The sequence below is a fragment of the Thunnus albacares genome, chromosome 1, assembly GCF_914725855.1.
Source record: "Thunnus albacares chromosome 1, fThuAlb1.1, whole genome shotgun sequence".
Classification (NCBI taxonomy): domain Eukaryota; kingdom Metazoa; phylum Chordata; class Actinopteri; order Scombriformes; family Scombridae; genus Thunnus; species Thunnus albacares.
Genome location: NC_058106.1, coordinates 33,888,469 through 33,905,789, shown reverse-complemented (window position 1 = coordinate 33,905,789; position 17,321 = coordinate 33,888,469). Strand labels below are relative to the sequence as shown.

General features: G+C 40.1%; 1 protein-coding gene across 1 annotated transcript in view; it reads left to right on the top strand.

Annotated features, from left to right (window-relative positions):
- The window catches only part of LOC122985162 (protein kinase C-binding protein NELL1-like), a 279,144-nt gene that overhangs the window by 34,853 nt on the left and 226,970 nt on the right, over positions 1-17,321 (top strand). Inside the window, exon 3 of the mRNA XM_044355623.1 lies at positions 2,257-2,407. Within this exon, the coding sequence (XP_044211558.1) occupies positions 2,257-2,407 (151 nt within the window). The remainder of the gene's footprint in view (positions 1-2,256; positions 2,408-17,321) is intronic.

Sequence of the window (17,321 nt, the reverse complement as noted above, 5' to 3'; positions counted from 1 at the left end):
TGAAAAGAATACTGTACACACGCCAACTGCAATCTGCTTGCATTAAAGAAAACGAGTAAATAGATCTGAGGTTGGTGTTAACAAGAAAAGAGAAAAGAAAATGCCCTGAACACTTCCAAATGTGGATGACCTACCCTCAGTATGAGTTGAACTGTAAATCAAGATATTCTAGTAGAGCCCTAGAAAATAAATATAGACCTGCACCCGCTTTAAAACAACCTATAGTATGTTTACTTTTTCCTGAAAAGGGACCTCTAGCGGTCATGTGAATAATGACTTTTCTCTTCCTGAAGCAAAATCAGGAGTAGTCTGACGTTACTATGCCACAAAACCTCTCAAGGACAAGGTCCCAGGGTATGTTTGGTTGTTGTGTGTCTGACTTGGATATCTTGTCTCTGACCACTTCACCTAACTTTAACTTGTTTCAGCTGCCTAAAATTAACCAGACCTTAACCATAAATTCGGCAGATTAGAAAACGCTCATATGAATTGGTTTTATTATTCTGGAGGACACTGACAAATGACCTCCAGTATTTTGTCATCTATATATGAGAACTTGTTGATCCTCGGGATCAGAAAGCAATGAAAACCAACCTTCTTAGTCATTTAGGTATGATGACTTGTTGTATTTTAATGTTGTTTGCACATAAAGAGAAATTCTGGTGTTCATTCTCAGAGTCTGAGCCAGTTGAAAGATGGATCCTCCAGCCCTGGCTTTACTTGGGGGAATGAAGTATATAGATGAAGCACAGTTCAACTCCCACAACCATTTGCAGTTAAGCTCATAAGCACAGGAATAACAGTCTGCTTCTGTGTTTTGTTTGTTTTGTTGGTATCGATCATAGTGGTGAAGAAAATTTGAACTTGACTATATTAACAGTTACATGAAGAGCGACAGATTAAAATGGATCTCAGTGGCTTTTTAGGAAGTAAAAAGAGGTTTCTCAGAAATGGTCTTGTTTGTTTATCACAATTAAACTGTTTCTGAATCAATGCAACACACAGCGCCGTCTTTTACTTGTCAGGAAAAAATATAAAAACAAAAGCAGGTTTGAAATGTGACAGCATCTTCACATCATAAAAACAGGTTTGAAGATTTGCAGATTTGAAAGGGGATCTAATGATAGACTCGGGTCAGGGGGCTGGCATGTTGGAGAACCGGGGCGCCAGGGGAAGTGGCACTCCATCGACTGGGCTGTGACAGCAGGGAGGCTGAGTGTGAGGGCAGGCGGGCCACGGTCACCCTGGGGAGATTTAAAAGCCCTGCGCTGAGACAACCACAGGGTCCTCTCAACCGGACTGTCTGTCATGTACAACGGGGAACCACGGAAGCCTCTCATTCAGACTACTTAAAGATACTGCAATTGTGTGACCTAAGAGTCTATAACCACACTCACAATGACAATGCTAGAATCAATCAGAGTTGTCTGTATATGGCACACCAAAAACTAATTGCTGGTCATGGCAATGGCATATATCAGAGGGAAGATGACCGCACACTAAGCAATGATGATTTACCATACTTACCAAAGCAATGAGGGATTATTACCAATAATACTGGTGCACTCACTATATAATTGTAATACTACTATTATTATTGTATTACCTCCAAATCAAGGAGTTTAGGTAATCTGGCTAAATTATTTGCTTGTTCACAACCTGTCTGATCATCTGACTCTTCATATTTCTTGCCCCATCTGCCTTGTAATAAGCAATGTTGCAGTGTTTCCATCTATGCAATTACATCAGTGAGTACCATGTTGTCATAGCTGATAGAAACAATGACCAAAACTACAAGAATAAGGCTGAAAGCTGAATAAACCGGTAATATCCTTTTAAGAGACAAGTATAAAATGCTGTGCAAGGGTTGTGTCCAGAAGAAGATGGATTTACAAGGGTAAAATCTGCTGATCTTTCCGTCCTCAAGAAGATATAAAGTTCTCTTTCGTGTACACAAACACACATGTGCAAAGTTTACTGTCTCAGCATCGATTAAAAGAGTTTGGTGTATGAAACCTCTTGGCAACAACAGAGGGTTTTTCTTTTTCAAACACAGGCTGCCAGAAAAGTTTGATGAGATATATTTTCAAAGCGTAAAGGTGTTACTTTGTGTTTCACCGTGTGTTATTAGCTGATTTAATATGTTTCTCGCAATTTTTTGGCATGTTGTCATTGAAGAGGCAGACGGCACATCGCCTGTGAAAAAAAGTTTACACAAACTAATGATTTTTTCTCCATTTCACTTAATTCCCTCAGATGTTGGGAGAGCGATTCATGCCCCGGCACACATCACAGAAAAAGTGGTGCAGCTGTTCAGGAGTAAAAGTGAGTTTACCTTCTTGGCCTCCATCCAGCAGAAGTCCTCCACATCAGGAGTCATATTCTCCATCCACGAGTCAGAACACAGGTAATCCATCTGTAATCCTCTTCATCTTGGCCTGCAGCTCCTTTTCAGCACAACTTTACTTCCACGGATTACAGAGCTCCCTCGTTTTAAATTAAACCCTGACATGAATTCTCATCCTACTCATGGCTGTTTGCAGATGGATGTTGTTGAGGTATAGTAAAGTAAAGATTAGCCTGTGATTACTCCAATGTCAGTGTGGATCAGCAGGTGATGGGAAGCCAAGTCAACGGCTGGAATAATGCAGCGTTTCCAAAACTATGAGAATTTTTCAGCTAGACGGATAACCTCCCATGTGTTGTGTCTGCGAAATAAGCAATACCAAGCATGCTGATAATGTTTATGCTGCACAAACAGACATACAACATCACTGAATGTGGCTGTTGCACTGATAACTTGAACACACTGTATGTAACTGAGCTTTCATGAACTACCAAGTACAGAACAAGTGCATACATCTTCTCTAAGCTCTTATTTTGACATTGTTAATATCTTCTCGGCTGTTTCAAGGGGTCTTACTGAATGTGTTGCAAGGGACTGAATGCTGCTGCAGAATGTGATGGCTGTAGGACATCAGTGAGTGGCAGTCAGCAAGCTCAACCCCCCCCCCCAGCCACCTGAGAAACAGTACAACTGCGAATTGTTTTTAAAGGGCAGGCTCCATTGATTTTTCCTCCAGACCTCGAAGGTAAAAGCCTTCAGTTCAGTAAAACACGCAGGCAAAAATGAGCACACGAGCGGGTGTGTAGATATGTATGCTGGGAGACACAGGCAAAATCATACACAGCAGGAGAGTGAAGGAGAGGGCCCCTCCGCTGATGAAGAGAGCTGTATTGGGAAAGCTAGTTCTCTAAAACGTAGGAAACCGAGCAACCAGTTACTCTGCACTGAAAAATAGCTGCAGGTTTGATAAATGTACTGTAGCTTTTTGTCACTGAGACAAAAGCGATGCTATGTTAAACTGAAGCTATAGTACTTCAAAAAATAGCTGTTGCATTGAAGCTACTTCATGAAAAATAATCGTTTAAAAATGTTTTATTTCAAAAATGTTATTACACAAGACAGCAAAAAAAAGAAATGATTTAGTGGTTACAGGTTTTGGTCCCTCATCGGCATGCCGTAGATAATGCTATTGAAACATGATGATTTAACGGATATGAATAAAAGTAAAACTGATTTGACAGGAGCAGCTAATAACTGCACAGCCATGAAAAGACTTCACACCATCTGTCAAAACGGAACAAAATTTTTGCTCTGTAAGATTAGGTTTTTTAGATTAAAACCTTTATTTCAATAGTGTTTAATAACTATATTTTAACATGTAGCAAGTGATCTATGAAATCTCTTGGACAGATTTCTTGGCAAAAGTGCTCATGAAGTGAAAAGCTTTGCATAAATTACAGTGAGGTTTTACAAGTGAAATGACACAACAGTCTTGTTTACTTCACTTACAACCTGTGGTCGTCCATAGAAGAGTTGAGATTATCTCTGTCTTCACTAGCTAAAACATAAAATACTACTTACATGTTAATTTAAGAATAAGCCAATATTGCAATACAGAATTGCAACATCATGACAATAACATGGCCTTTTACCAGGGAAACCTCATTGAGAGTGCCGTGGCCAAGACATAAAAACAAGTAATACAGACAGACAGACCTCTCGTTAGTCAATATGAAAAAAACAATCAATAAAATTACAATAAAAGAGAAAATAAAAATACAACGTTGATACTAGAATTAGACTGAAAAACAGCAGCAATTTGAGACATTAAAAAACTCCTAGCGACCTCATTGACATTGGCAGATCAATGATGATGAAAAAAGTCCCTGCAGCGAAGCTTTAAATCTGCTCAGAGAAACCAGTGACTTTTGTTTTTTTGAACTCATTTTGTAGAAAACTCCAAGTATAGGGAGCAGAATACATAAAAAAACTCTTCTACCAAACTCTGTTCAACTCTTGGGTACAGTCAGCCAAAAAGATGCTCTGTGAGCGAAGAGTGTGATTGTTTGCAAGTTTTCCTTTTGATGTACTCACATAGATATGCTGGTAATAGCCCAAGAATGGCTTTATAAATAAAATAATGCCAGTGGAGGAGTCTCCGAGAATTCAATGAGGGCCAACCAACCCAAGCACAAAGTGTGCAGTGAGGACTGAGGGCCTTACAGTTCGTAATAAATCTCAGAGCTCCATGATATACAGAGTCTAGAGAATGTAACTTTAACTTTTGATACTTTTCAGAACATTTTGCTGAAGGTATGTACTTTTACTTCTCTTGTTTTGACTTTCAAAACTTTTACGTAGGTAAATAATCTGAATGCTTCTTTCACCACTGGTGTGTATGTGCATGTATGTGTGCACTCACTTTTGTACAAGCTCCTCCTTTATGATACATTCTTGAAGAGAAATATATGAAGGTCTTGACGCACAGTTGGCCCTCGCTGTGCTTCTAAGGTGACCCTAGGAGTAGCTTTTTTGTCCCCTTACTTTCTTGCTGCCTCTCTCTCTCTCTCTCTCTCTTTGTCAGTCTCTCTCTCTCTCTGTCATATTACCTGCAGGCGTAATTGTCGCACAGCGGGCTGGCCAAACAACAGCAAGGCTAAATGGAGCCAGCTGACTGTACTGTCCTCCTTCAGGCACCAATGACATGCACCATGCAGCATATGTAGCTCAGAGGAACGCTTGGACTAAGCAAATGTTGCATTCAAGGCAGTCAGGCATGCTCAAACACACCCAGTTGTCAAATATACTGATTCCTGAGCCAGTCTATGACATTTATTTTGTTCACAAATAAATGGATAGGGTGGGGTTGCTGCCTTTTAAAGGGTCAACCCACCCAAATTACAACAACACATATTTCTGCACTCAGCATTAATGCTAGGTAGATGTACAGAAAGTTTAGAACACCAAGTCTTTCAACTGAACCAACATTTCCCTCCAAGATGAAATGTTTCTTTTTTGTAGTTTGAGTTAAGAGACTCATATAACATTTACATATAAAGAGATATATAGATATATTTTGACGGTTATTTCTTAAATATAAAGAATAAACCTTCAGTCAGCTATTTGATTTTCAAGACCTTTCATTTCCCTTCGAATATTGTCCATTGTTAAGTGTCATAAAGTATATATTGGAATGAAAAACTAGCCCAGCCGAGCCGCAGCAGGCTAAAGTTATTTTGAGACGAGTTGTTGTGTGAGTCAGACTGCCAGACTGTGAGTGTAATTAAATTTGGAGAAATGGGCAAAGCCTTGACTGGCTCGGTGCAGACATGTTCTCCATTGTAACCAATGATTTGTTCTGAACCTCTGAATCATCTCTGAAGGCCCTATTAGAGCCCCCAGCCGATGCCCATTCTTTCCCATTATAACACAGCCCTTCCATTCTGCGGGCTAACAGACATCTAGCTCTACCGCTCGCCAAAATCCAGCCATACATTCCTCTCTGTCCCTTCTTTACTTCTTCATCTTTCTCTCGGCACAATCAAACCATCCTCTCTTCCCTCCCACCTCCTCTGCCAGCTCCACTTTCCCGATATGATAATATCCATGTCTCCTCCTTCCTCTCATCCTCTGCTCTGCTCATCCTCAAAGTGAAAACGCCTTTTGAATGCAAGCGTTTCTCGGCAGCCGCTGCAAAAGCAGAAGAAGCTTTTTTTTCACTTCTTCTGCCCGGCACTAGGGAATGGGAAGGAAGGTTTATTACTGCTCCACTAGGCTGAATAGAACAAAAGGAGCCTATTTCTGCCTAGCCAGCATTTTTCTGGGTCCCGGTAACGCTTTCATTGTCAGCAAGTGGCAGTAGCTCTGTGAAGAACTAACTCAAAGCCCGGTCTCTCCACTGCTCTTCCCACCTGAGCACTCAAACACTAAAGATGCTCAGCCAGCTCCTCTAGCTGCTCTGTTCATCTGCCTGCCCTTTGTCACTCTGCAGGTCTGTTTCTCCCTCTGTGCCTCACTTCATAAGCGCTTACAGGTTCCTCTCTTTTAAGGAAACATGCTGAGTTGAAGTTGATGTGTTGTGGGAGTTGAAAACACACTGAGATGGAAGAAAGAGACTTGTTAAACTAGACTTTATGGCAAAACTTTGGGAATGTTGGTCAGTAAGCATGGGGAAGTTGGATACTGTAAAAAATTTACCCTAAAGCACAATTATTCTTATATAAACATTTAGATGGACATGAACACGAGAACAAACCCCATTTAAAATTCCGTCCGAAGTTTCCACTCGACACAAACACAAACACTTATATCAGGCCCTGATCCACGACTGTCATACAAACATTTCAGTCACTCATATATTCATAAAAATTCATCACAAAAAGAAAAATACAATCAAATTGGAGGAGAGGCAATCTTCTTTTTTAAAAAAAGATGATTTCAGACCAAAACACCAAGTAACATAAAGGGGGAATTTTTGTACCAGAAAGACTTTACCCTGTGGAAGATTTGACTAATACAGACTGTTGAAGCATCATGGTGGCTTTGTCTGAACTTTATAATGCATTTTAACACAGAACAAGGACTGCGGACTTTCTCCCCCTTTGCTTCCATTGAAAACAGCAACCAATAACAATTTCCGTGTACATATTGCTAGCCTATCCTTCAATCAGATAAATTAACACACTGCATCTGATTTTAATTTATAATATATAAAACAGACTTGAAAAACAGGTGATGTGACATATTTATAAGAAGCAGTATGATCATTTGCCAACATTGTAATTGGCAGTTTTTGGTTTGTTTATCAGCCGCTGGCAGAGGATCTGAAAATTCTTAAAATGAAAAAAAAAGGAACTGTTTGGTGATGTGCCGGGCTTCCACGGTGAATCATCGCTCTGTCGGTCTATGTCTGTTTATTTTATGCTTAAACTTGATCTGCAGAATATTTAAAACTTTGTTTTGCCATCAGATGGGATTTGAGTGTGAATGTTAGAGACAAGAAACATGCTGGCTCAGATTCTGAACTCTTGAGCTCCCCTTTTGAGAATGGGTAAGTTATTGGGTAGGGGTAGGTAAGGCTCTCTCACCTCAAACAGATACCACCCTGCACTCCTTGAATTTTTCTTAGCAGTATTTGCTCAGAGAAAAAGGATGCAATACACTACAACTACTGACTAACAATGATTCCCTCTGCTCCTTCCTTTGATTTTCTGTGAACTTACCAAGGCTGACCAAAATGCAAAATTTTGCACTTCTTACCCAGAATTACAGTCTTTGCTCTACAAGTTATACTCTATTGAATTTTTGAATCATTCTTCCTGATGTGTGCAAACTGTCTTGACAAAGGTGGATATAATCGAATACCTGTTAGTAGGGCAGATAACAGTACTGAAAACCAAACTTTACAACTCTGTAGACTTCATTATGGGTTATATTTTTTCTACTGTAAGTTAAAACTGTATAAATTGATTTTTTGGCCACTTAGGAGAAGACCAACTTCACAAATAAAGTTTCTAGCAAACAGTGGTTTGGTTTCCACCAACTCCTTTCTTTGCCAGCTTGTCACTAACTTTGTGTGGCTGGTAGGGTAGCGTACAGTGGGTACATAAGAGCTTTTTTGCTGTAAACAGCTGCCTGCTGCTGGAAATGATGATGAAGGTGCTGAGACTGAATTATTCGGTAAATGTGCTATAAAACCTAAAAGCTAAAAGAAGCTGAAAAGCCCCATCGAGCTTTTCCATTAAATGTAATTATTCACTGTTCATTTGAAAAATATTGTTCAGTTCAGTGTTAAGATGTGAGGCAAATTTGAATTTGAAACATGAAGGCACTCAAACTGGCCCCAATATCAAAGGCACTTCATCCTCAAGATACAGGAGTTCTGACGTCAACATCTGGTCTTTCAGAGACTGTCTCCATTTCTGTGAGGTTGCCTACAAAAACATGTGTCGCACTATTACCGGAAGAAGCCTATAGAGAAAGGAACCCTGAAGAACATATCAAGTCCACAAGAAGGAGAATTGCTCATATTACACCCATCAGCTATCAGTCTGACAATGATTTAGCCTCTGGGGGCAACGACCAATATTTTGAGGGTTCCGGTGTAGCCAGCAGATATCTGGGCCAAGACTTCCTCTCTTGCACCGGTCATTGTTTAGTAACTTTTTGTAGGTGTTTTATGTCCAGATGACATTTCGGGTAATCTCTTTAAACAGATAGCTGCATATGAATACAGTTAAATAAAGTAAAAAAAGCTAAATTGTCATTATACAATAGCTGATGGGTTCCGAGATTGCATTTCAACCAATGCGTTCCGCCTCTTTTGCTCTCCACACAGACTGTTTACCTGCATGCAACCGAAGCCCCTTCAAACGTAACTGGTCAATACTACTCGGACTACAAACGGAAACCAGAGCACGTCCGCTACCAAAATATTGTCCAGTTGCCTACAGATTCTGCATTCATATGCAGATATCTGTTTATCAAGATTACATATAACATGACAGAGGCTTCACTTGGTCACTGGCAACAAAAAGGCATTCTTACTGTTTGAATGACTGATCCCCCTGACGCCCCTGAGACAGCCAGCCCTCCTCTACCTGTCTGACAGACTTCAGACCCCCAAGACCTTCATTACCAGTCCCTCTGCTGCCCTCCCTCTCCTCATAAAGTAAAAAACACAGGTTTGTGTATTCGTCCCAAACTGTTTGGTACAGGATGTTCAGTTGGGTACGCGACTTTCCTCTGTTCAGTTTGCTCTGTGACCCAAACAGATACCGTCAAAATAGTTGAATAATCCACTTATTCTGACATGTGGAACAATAATTCTAGTGTTTGAATTACAGTGCTTGAATGTTTTGGCAGTGCATCACTTAGATGTAGCATGCTCATAGATGCATGCTAGCCGCCTTAGCCAAGTTAGCCTGGTTACCCTGGTTACCTGTGTTCATGTAGTGTCACTGCTGTCATTATTATTAATATATGTGCCGTTATCCCCATATTTAAATGATATCATGACTCCTCTGTCTCCCTCCCCTCTCTGTGACAGGTCTCTCTTCTATCCCCCTCCCCTCTCTGTGATGTTCACCTTTGAGTGAAGCTGTTCAGAACAACTGTAAACACATTTGATTTCTGACATGGTCAGACAACATGTCATAAGAACCAGCTCCGAGCGACCATAAATCAGCATAAAACAGCTGTCAGTAGGTGTCCTGACTCCTTGCAAGAAACAGAAAAGTTGTTTTTTCTTTTTCCATTGCAGCACAAATAAACTGTTTCAGTTTAGGCCAATCATAACATGACACGCCAGATGGTTTGTTACACAGAACCATGAGAAATCCTTGGAAACTGTTTGGAAAAGGGCAGGCTCTTTCAAAAAATACTTGGCAGGTGATTGGATGAACCATCTGTCTGTCACCGTCTATCATCGTCATACCTTGCGACGCAGCTGGATTCCAGAGATCACGCGAGAATCCTCATAGGACGCTGATTGGTCCAAACCACTGGAGGTTCAGATACAAGCACATAACTTGAAGCCTGACAAGATGGATTCTCACGTGATATTGTGATGTCTTAATACGCGACTCCAGCTGCCTCGCAAAGTAAGGACAATGACCCATTGTTGGATGTTAAATTTTTTCAAAATAAATGACCAAAATGTTGTTTTCTACCTTTTTTTTCCTGCTGTACCAAAAACGTACCAAACCATGACCCCAAAACTGAGGTACATACTGAACTGTGAATTTTGTGTACCATTACACCCCTAACAAAAAGCTTTCTGGCAGCAAAACATCAGAAACCCTAAAAATTGTCTCTCAATATTGGGATGGAAAATACCACTGACTATTTTATTTTTCAATTTCATACCAAGTAATACCAATACCAGGATCCCAACATCAAGACTGAAAATTGGTCATTGTTTGAAAAGTCTTCTGTAATGGCCTGTAATCAACCCTGTCTCCTAGAAATTATGTTCATATACGGCTTAATTGTTTTCCCAATTAATAATAATTAATAATAATACATGTAATCGCTGTCTGGATTATGTTCACAAGTAACGAGTGAATGAAGCACCATATTTATATAATGCGTGGAGTGGATGGGGAACGTACAAGATGCAGGACTCTGAAACTGGCAACAGATAACTGGGTTTGCCTCCTGAGTACCGCATGTGGTTAAGTTTATGCATGGCAACAAAAGAGTTTGGTTAAGGTTATTGAAAAATCATGGCTTTGTTTAAATATTAATACACATATTATGTGTCAAGTCATTGCAGACTTTTTTCTGTATTAAACCAAGACCATGATCTTCTTTAACCTTAATCAAGTGCTGCCAGTGCCAAAACATAACTATAAACAGTGTTTCTACTGGCAGATATTGTGCTGTCACCCATACGTTCAGTGAACATGTTTGCAACTTGTCAAATATGTTAACAACAATTAAGTTTTCTCTCAAAATTTTCTCATTATATTGAGAGAAAACATAGCCAGCATTAGATTGCTAGAAAAACACATTTTCTATTGCAATTTAGTTGTGCATGAACATAACTTGTAGGAGACAGGGTTACTAAAGTGCAGTGTGTAGAATTTAGTGGCATCTAACAGAACAGACTTGGCAGAAACTGAATTGAAGTGAGCTCCTCTTCCACGGAGCCTGCCATGTTGCACCACCATGTTTCTACAGTAACCCAACCAAACACTGGCTCTGGAGAGGGCCTTTTGCATTTTTGCAGCCACCGTAGGTTCTCCTACATACTTGAAAGGGAGGGGTTGCAATCTCACTGCTAGATGACACACTGCACCTCTAAACTTCTCATTTTGCTATCTGTTTCACATCATGTAAACTAACTGTTTGTTGTGTTTGCTTTGGTTTAGTTTTTCAACATTCAGTATCAGCTGTTAATCTGTTAATCTGTATAATGTTTCATGGTGCAGCAGCTCTACTGTGCAGTTTTTTTCATCAGACCAGCAGTAACTGATGGCCTGTATAACAGATAAGGTTAGATTACTAGCTTATACTAATTCTGTAGACTAGAAAATCTTGAATGTTGCATTTATAATATCAACCACAGGTTTCTGAAGGGACTTATGAAAACCATGGATTTGGGTTTAAAGCTCACTGCCATTTATGTTACCGCAGCCAGAAAATTCAATTTTAAGCCAAAGCAATGAAGCCCAGATAGGCCGGCAGTGGAATAAGGAGATGACAAGCCCTATAGCTGTGGAAACATTTTAAAGGTTTTTTTTTTAAGAAAGTTGGAGTTTTTCCATGTCTCTTCTTGCAGTTTTCATTAAGAAAACTCTTGATGACAATTACATCTTGGACCATGGGTGATAACTGCAATAGTTTCCTCACTAAGTGTGTTAGCCAAGGAAGCATGGAGGAGTTATTCCAGAGCATCTCTGTGGGAGATGCACCCTTGTGGATATGTTTTCTTTACTCCTTTGAACCCAATGATTCCACACACTCTGACCTGTCCATCAAGCTGTTATACCTGATGACAACACAACCCTGATAGAACTCACCACCAACAACCTGAGGTGGTCTGCCTCACGCTACACTTTGCTAACAATCTCACACTGATCACACTCCAAACTGTGAAAATGAGAATTGATTTCCTCCTGCTCATCACATCCAACTGGTCCATATATCTCAATCTGGGCTCAGTGTTGAAAGTTGCACCTATCAACCATCACCCTAGGATGTGATGACAACATGTGCTAAATCCAGAAACTCCCATCAAGGATTCTCTTCATGTGACAACTGAAGCACAGTCTCACAACCAATCCCGGTCACATTTTCCAGGTCAGTGACAGAAGACATGGGTATATTTTTCCATCATAGTATCTAGTTTACCTCTTTCTCCTCCTGTTCACCGGACAAGCTCCAGGGTGTTGACCTCCCTATTGAGCAGATAATTGGCTGTCAGCTGCCCCCCATAAAATAGCTGCATGACACCAGGGGTGAAGAAAAAGGACAGGATGATATACAGCCAACCTAGCACTCTCAGGCAGCCATTCATTTCCCAAACTTTTCCCTTAGAGATGATGCCAGTGCATTTTGATGAAGACCACTTGTCAACTCAACAGCTTCTTCCCAGAGCTGTCACCACACTCATGAGATTCCTCTACTGCCCACATCCTCCACCTCTAGAGACACAGCTGGCAACCCTGCCCTGTGGCTGTTTATCAGCAGATAGTGTGAATCACCAACTCAGCACATTCATAATATTGGGAACAAAAAATGGGGGCTTGGGGGAAGGGGTTGCATAAGCATTAGCTGGAAGTGTTCCTATGTTATAGCATCACTGGTGAAAACTTACTGTGGATACTTCTCTTTTTGATTGATCTATAGCCAGTAAGAAGGATTTATAAAAGCTGCAGTTGGTTAAAATCAGAGCTGCTAGCTTACCTTTGTCTGTCTACACTCCTGGGCCACTTTATTAGGAACACCTGTGCAATCTAATGCAATTCAATACAACAGCTCTGCCTTACATCACTGCGTGTGTTTCCTCTCATCCAGCTGCTCTGTGCTGTGCTTTCATTATTATGATTATTCTCACATTTTCTTATACAGGCTAAATGAGAGGTGCAAGTTTACTAAGGGGTGGTTTCACAGTAAGGTCTAGTTCTCGACTAAATGGCCCTTTTTAGACTTGAGGAGCAAAAGTCACCTTCTGAGTTGTGCATTAAAATAGTCCTTGAGATGATGTAAGTTAAAATGATCTGCCTTTGAAGTTATGATTATTAATTCTTGTATAACATCATAACTACATCAGCTAGTGGTGCTATTGAGAATAGCTACCGCTAGAACCTGTATGTAAAAAAAAAAACAGGTGAGATTAGAATTAGATAGTTGTTGTGAGGCCATTTCATTCATCCAAATTGTTTGTACTTTGTTGCAGTTGAAGACTTTGTACTGTGAGTACTGAGAATAGCAACCCTCAGGTTTAACATTGTTTAACCAGCTTTAATGATCCAAATCATATGGTGATGTGTTGCAAGGCTATTTCATTTATATAAATTGTTTGTCCTTGAAGATAGCCCAGTAGCCTGAAACCTACTACCATTTTAGGCTGCATAATGTTTTTATAAATATAGTTTCAAATATGAAATAGCCATTCTTTTGATAATGATTTCCTGTCCTGATCCACCCAATCATATACTGTTCTTGGTGCATTCTTGGTTTTCATTGCACCTTCAATCTAACTAATCTAGACTAGTGCAGGTGGCTGTTTCTTGACTGAATCCAAGAGGTTAGTTGGTGTAGAAATGCAGGAAATTTGTTTTAAATTACAATTTTTTCCTGGGGGAGGACCTCCACAACCCCTGCCAATGATGTATCTTTCCAAGTTTGCTACCCCATTTTAACACATAACCAGGCACCCATGGGTGTGTGTGTGTGTATTTGCATCTAAATCATATAAAGACAGCAGTGTTGAGAATTGGACCAATGTGCTACTGGACACTGCCATTACCCATCCAGTCACTATGCTGCCTAAAGGCACATGATAAATTCATGCTCAATGTATATTTTTAGAACAGCATATAGTCTACCAACAACTGTGTATGTACTGCACAGTATGTCAGGTCGACCTATATGACACCATGTGCCACTGCACAGTCCTGCCCAGATAAGTCCTGCACAGGCACTAGTAACCTTTCAGAATATAGTGATTGGAGCTTCAGAGTTGTATGAAAATGTCCTTTTACACAAGCGAAATCACCACAACTATAGATGTAACTGAATGGGTCCCAACAACAAAGTTGGTTTCCTGTTGTGTAGGGCAACTCTTTACATTTCCCCTCACAATATGCCAGTTATGTTTACTTTATTTATGAAAATGCAAGGAAACTTGCTTCACTATGAGAATAAAATCTAAAGCTGTGTTCCACTGAAGGTGTTCCTCTCGACTGAATACATCATGATGAGCCAACAAAAAGTGCAGCTGTTTTTTGTTCAGATTTGGAGGACACAAGCAGTGTGTCCTCTGCAGTCCTCACTGTCCCATCATTGATTGTTTTTGTGTGTGTGTGTGTGTATGTGTGTGTGTGTGTGTGTGTGTGTGTGTGTGTGTGTGTGTGTGTGTTTTAAACCTTTATTTATTCAGGGAAGTTTCACTGAGAGGAAGGCAAGCTTTATTTATAGAGAACATTTCATCAAAAAGAAACTCAATGTGCTTTACATTTAAAAAGAGACATAAAAACATGAAGCATCAGGAAGAGCTTTCCAGAGGGCAGCTCCACACTAACTAAATGCACCTTTACCAGCTCCTGATCTTATTCTGGGTATAACCACGAAGCCATTGATAGAGTAGAGCAGGTCAGAAATGTACTGGGGAGCTGAACCATGTAGTGCCTTAAAAACCAATAGGAGGATTTTAATGTGAATTCTCTGTTGAATGGCAAACCAATGAGGTGATTTAAGTTTCGGGGTAATGTGATGATGTTTTCTTGTACCGGTAAGAACTCTGGCAGATGAAATCTGTATGAGCTGAAGTCTTCCTTTGAATGTTTTGATAATCCAGTGAGAGCATCGCAGTAATCGAATCTATTCAACATGAACGCGTGGACCAATTTCTCACAATCGATCTGTGATATGAATCTTTTCACTTTTCATATATTTCTCAGGTGGTAGAATGATGATCTTGTAATATTTAATTCGTGGTTTTCAAAGTTAAGATCAGCATCCAGGATGATTCCCAAGTTTCTGACCTGCTCACTGCCTTTTAGAGTGTGTGAGAAAAGATATTAAGCTATTTCCTGCTGCTGTTTTTTGGGGCCAACAATAAGAATTTCAGTTTTATTCATGTTTAGCTGTAAGAAGTTTTTTTTGCCATCCAATAATCTAGGTCTGTAATGCATTTTATCAGGTGGTCAGTTGGACTAAGCCTTTCTTTTGCACATTCACACAGTTACACACGTTCACACCTAGAAGCTGACCAGTACAACCACAGTCTGATCTGCCAGCCACTGAGCAGCTCCACTGGAGCAGTTGGGGTTGAGGGCCTTGCTCAAGTCCATCTCAGTGGTGGTAATGAGGGAGGGGCAACCACTGCTCCATTGATATTATTTTATTGGAGTGTACAGGTGATCCTGAAGAATATTTGTTGTTCATTTATAAATGGAACCTATACCACCTGTTCTGTCCTTTACCCTGTAACATGTCTGTAGTTACCATGTAAAAAAACTATTATTTAATCAGTAATTCAGGAGACTCCTTTGAGCTCTTACATGCACATCTTCTTTTCAAGCGTATCTCTGTTTAGAAAATAGTGGCCTCCACAGTGGTGCGGTTTTGCTATCACATCAAATTGAAACACATTCTAATCAGAGAGGAGTCTCCCTCTGCCACTGTAAGCCAAAATGTTCTGTGCTCTTTGATATGCAAACATGATTTTTTTTTTCTTGAAAGCTGTGGATGCTCACATTAGGGGTCTGTTAGATCCACGCAGTTGCCATCGGCAAATAAGTGGCTTTTTGAAACGCTGGTTTACGAAAGGCTCAGTCGTGAAAAAAATCCTTTAAAACTGATAAGTTGATAAGACTCATTGTTTATATTTAGCACAGAAGCACCAAAACACACACGTTATTTTCAATGTCTGTCAGGCATGATTCGTTCACAAACGGACAGCCTGCCAAAAGATTATTCCCCTTCATTAAATATGCTGTAATGTGGGGATACAATAGCTACCACTAAATGCTTCATAAAATAAACGCTCGCTGTGAAGTGGAGTTAATGCCTTTGATGATTATTTCCCGAGTCAAATCAGGATAACAGTGTTTCTGCTCGCTCAGTGATTCCGGGCCTCTCGAAGCCCTGAGGAGGCTTCCATCAGTGGAAGAGGCGAAGCTGGAGTGCTCTCGTTCTCGTTTTACTCCTCGTTCAATGCAAATGATTCTTTTCCAGCTGACAAGTATCAGTGCTTCTGTCTCCTGCAGCATGATGGGGACGGACTGTCAGGTCGGTGCCCGGCGCAGCCACGGAGTGATGGATTCATTTAATTTCAGGGTGATGACATGCTGAACAAAGACAGCTGAACTGGCCAGCTATACCTGTTCTGACTTTACCTCTCTCTTTCCCTTATGTACACACACACACACACACACACACACACACACACAAGTAGGTAAGCAGCCACTGCTCGATGCGTGCAAATGCAATTTAATGTTGTAGAAAAGCTCTTCTCTGTGATGTTTGTTAATTTACTGTGTGATAATTGTTTTAGTTTTAACACAGCCTGCTGTGTGGGGGGCTGATGAGCCGTCATGAGCTCTGTGGAAAGCTTTGAGCTTTTTGAGCTGAACCCTGCAAGCCTGTACATACTGATCAAGGCCTCCTCCTCTCCTCTTCTCTCTTTTCTTTATTTTTTTTCTCGGTAACAACAATTAATGTATTCGACTTCATTCTCTGTACGTAGGAATATGACAGGATGACTAATGCTTTTTTTTTTTTTTATTGCAATCCATCAACAAAAATTCTGGCATTCAGACAAAGTTCAATCATTCAGCAACTACATGCAAGGTTACTGTGCATAAAACCATCATTTCAACCCGCAAAAATAATATAAAGTCAGATTTATGCCTTCACAAGTGAAAGTCACATGTGCCTGTATAATGTGAAGTGATATCCCACATGTGATAAATTAACATGCATATTTTTGTGAGGGAAATGAAAAAAAAACAAAAGGAAAGAGAACGAAAAAAAGACTGGACAAGTATTAAAATAACTGAATAATAATTAAGCAAATTCATAACTGCTAGAAATACTCCTTAAGGGGAGTCACCAAACAGCTATTCATAATATACATACATAAGTAGGTGGGTTTCTTGTTAGTCTTAAAAGATAATTGCATTTTTTTTTGCATTGTTTTTGGTAGATTTGGCCATCATTTCTATTGGCAGTAATCATACTCCCTTAAAAGTCAGATTAAGAAGCACCATAAGGCAAGTTGCAAACAAACCCCCAGGTTATC